We start from the raw sequence: 10,291 nt of genomic DNA on the forward strand, positions 1-10,291 counted from the left end.
CAGAACAGTAGATTACAGTGTTTTAACAACAGAACATTAGATTACAGTACTGAAAATACAGAACAGTAGATTTAACAGATTTCACATTAGGCAATGCACTTACATTACCCAACAAAATTGACAGAAAATCTATAATACCCATATCTATCTAATGTGTAATCAGAGGTGTGATCAATGAAGACATCCTGTACATTCATTCATGCAAATTTAGATTTCTTTAATTGTTCCGATATAATTGCAACAGAGGTGTACTGTCTGTAATCAAATGTAAGAAATGTAATTAAACAAATTAAATGAGAATGAAAATCAAACAACATTTAGCAGGCATTAATTTGCATCAAGCCTGTCTGGCTAATTGGTTCATACATTCTCATCCACATCACAGTGAATGTGCTCCTTYTTCATGCACCGTGGGAAAAACCTTTCGGCATGGCGAATCCAAGCTTGACAATGTTCTGCATTGATGTCATCGCATGCCTCGTCCATGGCCAGAAGGAGGGTGGCACACTCATGCGGATGGTGATCGTACACCTTCCACCTCCATGCTGAATACATTCCTTAGTATGGTTGAGGAAAGGAGAGTATGGGGGCAGGTATAGGGTCACGAATCGGCGATGGGCCCGAAACCATGCCTGAACCACCTCTGCATGGTGTAACCTGACATTGTCCCACAGAATGACATAGGTGACCCCTTCACCTTGACAGGCCTGCTCAAATTCATTGAGAAACTCAATGAGGTGTGCAGCGTTGTAGGATCCTAGTAATGGCCGACGTCCTACCACACCATCTTCAGAGATTGCTGCGCACATGGAGATGTTTCCCACACGTTGTCCAGGCACTTGGACGGTCGCCTGATGGCCGATGAGGTTCCGCCTACGGCGCTGAGTTTAGGCCAGGTTGAAGCCCGCTTCATCAACAAAGATATACTTGTGATGGTTCACAGCAGCATCAAGCACCATCACCCTCTAAAACATTATTTGGTTTGTTATTTTTACAGTATAGTTCCAATATGATATTGTGAAGTAGCATGTACATCAAATAGTAACAGTAATACAGTATATAGTGCTGTACCTGAACATACTCAGCCTGCAGTTGTTTCACCCGGTCGTTGTTTCTCTTAAAAGGCACCAGGTAAATATGTTTCATAGATACCTGGTGCCTCTTCAAAAGGCAGGTGATTGTTGGTAGGCTGATGGATGCTACATTGGCCAAGGTGTCATCGTTCTCCTCAATGGCCTGCTTTATTTCAGACAGCCGTATGTCATCATTCCTGGCCCTCGCCATTTCCACCACTCCCCACTCCTGCTGCTTGGTCAGCACATGGCCACCACCATGGGATCCTCTGTCAATTCTGAGGGTAGAACAGAGTATACTGTCAATAGATCATACTGTAACATTTACATGCATTACAATATGTAATTTACTGTAAATGTAATGGTAATGTTTTGTGCATATTCTGCAGACTTACTGGTTTTCTTGGCGAAATGTTCTCATAATCAAATTGACATTTCACCAAGAAACTCGAGCTCAGGTGCATCCTGTTTCCATTGATCATCCTTGAGATGTTTCTACAACTTGATTGGTGGTAAATTCAATTGATTGGACATGATTTGGAAAGGCACACATCTGTCTATATAAAGTCCAACAGTTGACAGTGCATGTCAGAGCAAAAACCAAGCCATGAAATAGAAGGAATTGTCCGTAGAGCTCCGAGACAGGATTGTGTTGAGGCACAGACCTGGGTAAGAGTACCAAAATAATTATCCAGCATTGAAAGTCCCCAAGAACAGAGCGGCCTCCATCATTCTTAAATGAAAGAAGTTTGGAACCACCAAGACTCTTCCCAGAGCTGGCCACCCGGCCAAGCTGAGCAATCGGGGGAGAAGGGCCCTGGTCAGGGAGATGACCAAGAACCCAGTGGTCACTGTGATAGAGATCCAGAGTTCCTTTGTGGAGATGGGAGAACCTTCCAGAAAGACAACCATCTCTGCAGCACTCCACCAATCAGGCCTTTATGGTAGATGGCCAGAAGCCACTCCTCAGTAAAAGGCACATGARAGCCCGCTTGGAGTTTTCCAAAGGCACCTAAAGACTCTCAGACCATGACAAACAAGATTCTCTGGTCTGGTGAAATCAAGATTGAACTCTTTGGCCTGAATGCCAAGCATCATGTCTGGAGGAAACCTGGCACCATCCCTACGGTGAAGCATGGTGGTGGCAGCATCATGCTGTGGGGATGTTTTTCAGTGGCAGTGACTGGGAGATCAAAGGAAAGATGAACAGAGCAAAGTACATAGAAGTTCTTGATAAAAGCCTGCTCCAGAGCGCTCAGGACCTCAGACTGGGCCAATGGTTCACCTTCCAACAGGACAACGACCCTAAGCACACTGCCAAGACAACGCAGGAGTGGCTTCAGGACAAGTCTCTGAATGTCCTTGAGTGGCCCAGTCAGAGCCCAGACTTGAGCCAGATCGAACATCTCTGGAGAGACCTGAAAATAGCTGTGCAGCGACGCTCCCCATCCAACCTGACAGAGCTTGAGAAGATCTGCAGAGAAGAATGGGAGAAACTCCCCAAATACAGGTGTGCCAAGCTTGTAGCGTCATACCCAAGAACACTCAAGGCTGTAATCGCTACCAAAAGTGCTTCAACAAAGTACTCAGTCAAGGGTATGAATAATTATGTAAATGCAGTATATCCATTTTTTATTTGTTATACATTTCTAAAGACCTGTTTTAGCTTTGTCCTTATGGGGTATTGTGTGTAGATCGATAACGTAAAAAAACTATTGAATCAATTTTAGAATAGGGCTGTAACAAAATATGGAAAAAGTCAACGGGTCTGAATACTTTCCGAATGCACAGTAATTTGGTTAAAATGACACTACCCCCAAGTGAGCAAAAGTTAATATTATTGGCTTTCGGGTTTCAAAACTACAGTTCTGTTTGAATGTGTCTATTCCAATTGTTGGGAGTGGAAAACGGCTTGGATACAAGAACACAAGTTATTTTAGCCTCTTCCACAGGCTTTCATACCGAAGGTGAGGGAAAGCCTGGTACATAAAATATAAAATTACTTTTCATGGCACTGACTACAATTTAACAGGTTAATTCTCTACTAAAGACGTTCTATAATAAAACTGTTTAATTGTTTAAAATGCATACAACATTCACATTCGTTTAATACTCATGCCAGTATTAACTGGAGTGAAATAGTGTCCAATTTCTCTCCCTTCCACAGTGATAAACAAGTTCCTGAGAGAAGTTACAGTATATAATTAACATTAATTAATTACATAGTTAACATGAATACATGCATTAATCGATTAGTCTACATTTTATTGTCTGTAATAAAGGTATATTTTCACATGCGCTACAGAAAGGTAAATCGGCCCACTAATACAGAGTTTCACTCTGTCCTGGGGCCGCCCCTGGGTGTACGTTTTGGTTTTTATCCCAACACTACACGGCTGAATCAAATAACCAACTCATCATCAAGCTATGACTGTTTGAATAAGCTGTGTAGTGCTAGGGCAAAAATCTAAACATGCATCAGTCATATGGTCCATCACATTAGATGTTTATTAGTATCTGCCAGTCATATGGTCCATCACATTAGATGTTCTCTTAGTATCTGTCCAGTCATATGGTCCATCACATTAGATGTTATATTGTATCTGTCCAGTCATATGGTCCATCACATTAGATTGTTATATAGTATCTATCCAGTCATATGGTCCATCACATTAGATGTTATATAGTATCTGTAACGGTAGTCATATTCCTCCTCCTCGGACGAGGAAAGGCGAGAAGGATCGGACCAATACGCGAAGTGGTTAGTGCTCATGATGATTTAATAAAAATGAAACTGAACACTGAAAATACAAAAACAAATAAACGAAGAGCAGAAAACCGATACAGTACCATGTGGTGAAAAAAACACAAACACGGAAACAAACACCCACAAAACACACGTGAAACCCCGGCTGCCTTAGTATGATTCTCAATCAGGACAACGATTGACAGCTGCCTCTGATTGAGAATCATACCAGGCCGAACACAAAATCCCAACATAGAAAATCACACATAGACAAACCCACCCAACTCACGCCCCTGACCAACTAAATAAATACAAGACAAAGGAAAAACAGGTCAGGAACGTGACAGTATCTGTCGAGTCATATGGTCCATCACATTAGATTAGTTAAGCTCGCATCCGCTACAAGACCATGGTGCTTGCCTACGGAGCTGTGAGGGGAACGGCACCTCCGTACCTTCAGGCTCTGATCAGGCCCTACACCCAAACAAGGGCACTGCGTTCATACACCTCTGGCCTGCTCGCCTCCCTACCTCTGAGGAAGTACAGTTCCCCTCAGCCCAGTCAAAACTGTTCGCTGCTCTGGCACCCCAATGGTGGAACAAACTCCCTCACGACGCCAGGTCAGCGGAGTCAATCACCACCTTCCGGAGACACCTGAAACCCCACCTCTTTAAGGAATACCTAGGATAGGATAAAGTAATCCTACTAACCCCCCCCCCCCCCCCCCCCCTTAAAAGAGTTAGATGCACTATTGTAAAGTGGTTGTTCCACTGGATATCATAAGGTGAATGCACCAATTTGTAAGTCGCTCTGGATAAGAGCGTCTGCTATAATATGACTTAAATGTAAATGTAAATATAGTATCTATCCAGTCATATGGTCCATCACATTAGATGTTCTCTAGTATCTGTCCAGTCATTATGGTCCATCACATTAGATGTTATATAGTATCTGTCCAGTCATATGGTCCATCACATTAGATGTTTATATAGTATCTGTTCGAGTCATATGGTCCATCACATTAGATGTTATATAGTATTTATCCAGTCATATGCCGTCCATCACATTAGATGTTATATAGTATCTGTCCAGTCATATGGTCCATCACATTAGATGTTATATAGTATCTGTTCGAGTCATTATGGTCCATCACATTAGATGTTATATAGTATTTATCCAGTCATATGGTCCATCACATTAGATGTTCTCTAGTATCTGTCCAGTCATATGCGTCCATCACATTAGATGTTATTATAGTATCTGTCCAGTCATATGGTCCATCAACATTAGATGTTATATAGTATCTGTCCAGTCATATGGTCCATCACATTAGATGTTATCTAGTATCTGTCCAGTTCATATGGTCCATCACATTAGATGTTATATAGTATCTGTCGAGTCATATGGTCCATCACATTAGATGTTATATAGTATCTATCCAGTCATATGGTCCATCACATTAGATGTTCTCTAGTATCTTGTCCAGTCATATGGTCCATCACATTAGATGTTATTATAGTATCTGTCCAGTCATATGGTCCATCACATTAGATGGTTTATATAGTATCTGTCCAGTCATTATGGTCCATCACATTAGATGTTATATAGTATCTATCCCAGTCATATGGTCCATCACATTAGATTGTTTAGTATCTGTCCAGTCATATGGTCCATCACATTAGATGTTATATAGTATCTGTCCAGTCATATGGTCCATCACATTAGATGTTATATAGTATCTGTCCAGTCATATGGTCCATCACATTAGATGTTCTCTAGTATCTATTTGACTTTGTCAAAGCAATAAAATAACTTCAGTCTTTACAATGATGGTAAAAATTGGGAGACATTTTGGGAATAAGTGGGTTGAAAACATCCTATAAGTGGCACATGGTTGATGTCAAAATGCTGAATTGTAGCACTTTAGCAAGCCTTTATTTATATACAAAATCTGATTTATTGAACTCTCCATGGCTATGTTTACACAACCACCTGAAGAACCCAGTTCTGTTTTTCCCTCATATCCAATATTTTTTCTGACTGTCCACACTCTGTTTTACATGTGACCCATGTCAGAATTGCATGTTTATGATGTAGCCTCTGTAGTAGCACACAGATGCAATGCTCATTTCCTGTCACTGTTCCTTAACATCCTTAACATTCAAATCTGATTTGAGATTCCAGACTGAGGTCACATGTGGAGCCGAATTGTATCAGGATTGAGATCCAAATAATTGTCAGGATATACAGGGGGTGAGGAATCAGCTAACTTCCTAAATTTCAACACATTTTGCCATGGTGCAGAAAGAAAAGTTTGCAGTTTTATAATTATATTCTACACATTTTGTCATGAGGCTAAAAGAACATTTTGCAATTTTAACGCTAATTTCATACACTTTTTGCGATCACATGCTTTCCGAGGGCCCCCCGACCTCCAAGTCTGTCCGTCCCTGCTTGTGTGTTTGACTGTGTGCCTGTGTGTGTCAGATATGGATATCTTTGGTTATTTTGTGCCTCAGTGCAATTTCAGGAAGTATGAACGACAACCAGGCAAGTTTCACAATGAACAATACTTGATTTGGAAAAGGGTAGAAGCACTAACTCTGACTTATTTCAGATTGACAAATGGCATTTACTCTTTATGAGGCATCAGTCTTCAAGACAAATACAATTAAGCTTTTTTTCTACCTTTAGGATTTTTTATGGTAAAACATTGGAGTCTGCAGACCGGGGAAACTTAATTGACTAAAGCCAGTAAATATGGCTACGCCCCAAATGGCACCCTATTCCCTACATAATGCACTACTTTTAACCAGGGCCCATAATGCACTATATAGGGTTTAGGGTGCCATTTGGATCACAGACTTGCAGATGTTAATTTTATATCTAAAATTGCAGCAAGACAGCAAGTTTAGGAATGCTGTCAGGGGTTGTAGGATTTAGCTCAGAGGACTAACACAGTATCGTGGTGTGCAGGAGACCAAGGTTCTAACCTAGCTGGTCTCATTAGGAAGAAGGTAACATGGAAGGATACTTATTTCAAAATGTGGAATGGAGACATTGGCTTTGCAGCCTTTTGTTATACCATTCAGTGGTCATCATAAAATAATAGTTAAACTAGATCTTATAATWAAAAAAAATAATCTATGTTGTGGTCCAAACTTGAAGTGGAAATGTAGGCATGAATCAATCCATTAATCGATTAGGCTACATTTTATTGTCTGTAATAAATGTATTATTGTGCAGTAATGATGAACATACACTACATACAATACAAAACAGAGACACTGTAAAGTCTTTCCAATAATAAACAAACCTCACACACATGACCACATGATTCTCCTTCTGGTTAAGATACTGGATATCAGCTAATACAGCACAGATATAGAGTACATTCTGAAATTAATGAATAGTCATGATTAGAAAATTAACAGAATCTGCCCACTTATAATGCGCCCAGATATTTTGCTTATTGTCAACGGTCTCCCCAAAAACTGACTCCTTACAGTCTGTTGTTGAGAGAAGCAGAGATTGACTGACAATAACAGAATCATTCGTACCATTTTGTGTCTTCACTCTGATAGTTGCCTCTGCATCATATTTTCATCTGTGGAATTGAGCCTGATTATGACCAAAGTTGCATCAGTGCACCAAAACTGTTTAGGTCTCAGAAGCCTCACAGAAAGGTTTATTCTCCCTCTGATACGTTTGCATCAACGTTGCCGGCAAGCTTTCAGGCCCGGGAGGCCCCAGTCGTTACTCCTCCTCCTTTTGACACAAATGAAAATYCCCAATAGAATAACAATCAGCAGCATCACCAGTAGAACTGAGAGGGTGGATAGGTGAACTCTCTCTGCCCCAGACTCCCAACTGACATCCAGCTTGTTGTCCAGACTGAGGTGAGAGGCAGTACAGGTGTAGTTGTGTCTCTTCTTTAGCTCCTCAGTACTGACCTCCAGACTCTTCCTCAGTTGGTAGGTCCCATCTCCACTAGGCAGCACCTCCCCCCCTGTCAGCTCCTGTTCTGTCACTGGCTGGCCGTCTRTCAGCAGGGTCAGGTTGATGTGGCGGGGGTAGAAACCAAACGCCAGGCAGCTCACCTGGAGCCCTCCAGAAAGCTCTTTATTTATCAACCTGAGTCTGGGAGGAACTTTACGCATCACAACGTTCTTCTCTCTCTTCAGGATTGTCTTCAGTGTTCTGATGCAAAGGGGAAGTAAAACATTCTCATAAAGAAATTTTTCCTGTGCTTGCCTCATCCCACCCCATCCTTGAAGTAGTTTACCAGCATCATATGTAAAATGTGTCATGTTGTAATATATTGCATGATCTACAAAAACTGCATTGACAATATTCTTTGTCACGATCAGGGCTGGTTCACCATTGTCCAACATCTCACAGCCAGCCATTCTTTGCTGAACTTGAACACCTTCCGTGAGATTCAAGTGGTGCTTTAGGTGAAAGTATCTCTCTTTCATGTGGTGGTACATAACTCCAAATACAAAACCTCCGTTCTTAGCTTCGTCATCATGTATTTTGTCTGAGGTGTTATGACCCCTGTAGATGAAGTGTTTCATGTTGGAGTCATAGTAAGCCACTTGAACATCATCCAACATCACCACAACCGTAAACTCAGGGAAAGGCGTCTCTCCYCTTATATATGTTGCAAGTGCCCACAGAGAATGTGATCCTGAACCTGGGAGAGGAGTTATATTATAATGAGTTATGAACATTTTATATTTTATAACATAAAACAATCATTAATTGAGGTAAGAGAAAGTAAATAGTCCATATTACCTGCGTTGACAATGGTGCAAAAGGAAAGAACAAACAAAAAGACAGACAGTTTGTCCATGATTTAGAAAATGTAGCCTCGCGTAGCAAGTTTCTAAGCTCTCAAGTGTGTCTGACAGACTTCCCCTTTCTTTTAGCTATGAAAAACAATATGCTACACAGTTGGGTATGTAGCTTTTTGGGAGACAATACCAAGAAATGTGAGTTATAGATGTGTCATTCTCATTGAAAGCAAGTCTGAGAAGCGGTATATCTGTGCTATTTCTGCTATTTCTATGCTTCCTTTTATTAAAGAGCGACTGCCCCTGAAAAATAACTTCTCGTTTAGAAAATGTCCGGTTTCGCATCGATATGAGACAGAAACATTTACTCTAGTGTCAACATTGACGACAAAGTGTAAATAGAATAACTTTGGTCATAAAGGCAGTCTCGTCCAAAACAGAAATTTGCGAGATTATAGGTAAAAGTGTATGTCACTGGAATTACTAAAGCCAATGATAATGGATGCATCCCAAATGGCACCCTATTGTCTATATAGTGCACTACTTTTGACCAGGGCCCATAGTGAACCATGTAGGGAATAGGGTGCCATTTGGAACGTATCCTCTGAGCACCTGCCCTTTACGTAATTAATAGAACGTAGGTTTGATATAGATGTTTATGGCTTTTACATGGAAAAATGCCCAAAGCAGGTTTAAGAAATCTGATGTTGCCAGTGGTTCTAGGATTTAGCTCAGAGGTCTACACAGTATCGTGGTGTGCAGGAGACCTAGGTTGTAACCTATCTGGTTTCATTAGGAAACAGGTAACATGGAAGGATACTTATTTTAAAATGTGGAATGGAGACTTTGGCTTTGCAGCCTTTTGATGTATCATTCAGTGTTCAATACAAAATAACAGTTAATTAAACTAGACCTTATATTCAAAAGCTATGTTTTATGTTGCTGTCCAGCCTTGAAGTGGAAATGTAGACCTGAATATTTGACTGGGTAAAAGTAGCACTAAAAAAATTATGTTTAGAACGAGCGGTGTGCATACTGTAAAATAGAAAATGACTTTCATGGCACTGAGAATCATAAAACACGGGACGAGATGTTAAAAACTGTCCATTGTGCCAATAGATGGTATGCACTCACATGAGATTTGCCGTGATGTTGACAGAGTGGCATGGGAGGTTTATTTCTTAGACTGGGTTAAGATGTCAATTTTGGGACACATCCTCAGTAGTGTGCCTTCGAATCAGTGGGTGTTTCGGCCTTTAATTACTAAACACCCTCATCAAAGGTGGCCAGCTAAAGGGTGATCAAGCCTTAGCTTGTGTCCCATGCCCAATTAAGATTTCCCACGGGACTATGCAAGGCAGAGGCGTCCTCTTCCCTGAGCCAGCCCTACAGCTGACCGCATACCTCATATGCCCTCCTCAAGTTGGAGGGATCTGAATTGGGTTCTCAGGTGGGGGTGGGGGGGTCATGAAATTATAGCCCAGCAAGGGTCCTTCCGTTTGATCCAGATCCACTGGCTGCCTCTTTCAGCTGCTTGAGAAACTGCTCTGACGGTCTGCCGCAGAGCCTGTCCATGGATTCCAAGTTCTTTCAGCAACCTGATGGTGGAAGAAGCCACGAATCCTCTGCATCCCACTTCAACTGGCCAGACTTTTGCATTCCAGCCACGCTGAGTT

The 10,291-nt window shown here is 41.3% G+C and overlaps 1 protein-coding gene across 1 annotated transcript in view; it reads right to left on the reverse strand.

Moving 5' to 3' along the window:
* Positions 1-775: 775 nt before the first annotated feature.
* Positions 776-10,291, reverse strand: part of LOC112075679 (uncharacterized) — a 23,948-nt gene continuing 14,432 nt past the window's right edge. Inside the window, exons 5-8 of the mRNA XM_070441012.1 lie at positions 8,617-8,677; positions 7,543-8,515; positions 1,072-1,351; positions 776-907 (exon numbers count right to left, since the gene is read on the reverse strand). Coding sequence (XP_070297113.1) covers positions 776-907; positions 1,072-1,351; positions 7,543-8,515; positions 8,617-8,677 — 1,446 coding nt within the window. The remainder of the gene's footprint in view (positions 908-1,071; positions 1,352-7,542; positions 8,516-8,616; positions 8,678-10,291) is intronic.

This window comes from Salvelinus sp. IW2-2015, unplaced genomic scaffold (assembly GCF_002910315.2).
Source record: "Salvelinus sp. IW2-2015 unplaced genomic scaffold, ASM291031v2 Un_scaffold3336, whole genome shotgun sequence".
NCBI classification, from domain to species: domain Eukaryota; kingdom Metazoa; phylum Chordata; class Actinopteri; order Salmoniformes; family Salmonidae; genus Salvelinus; species Salvelinus sp. IW2-2015.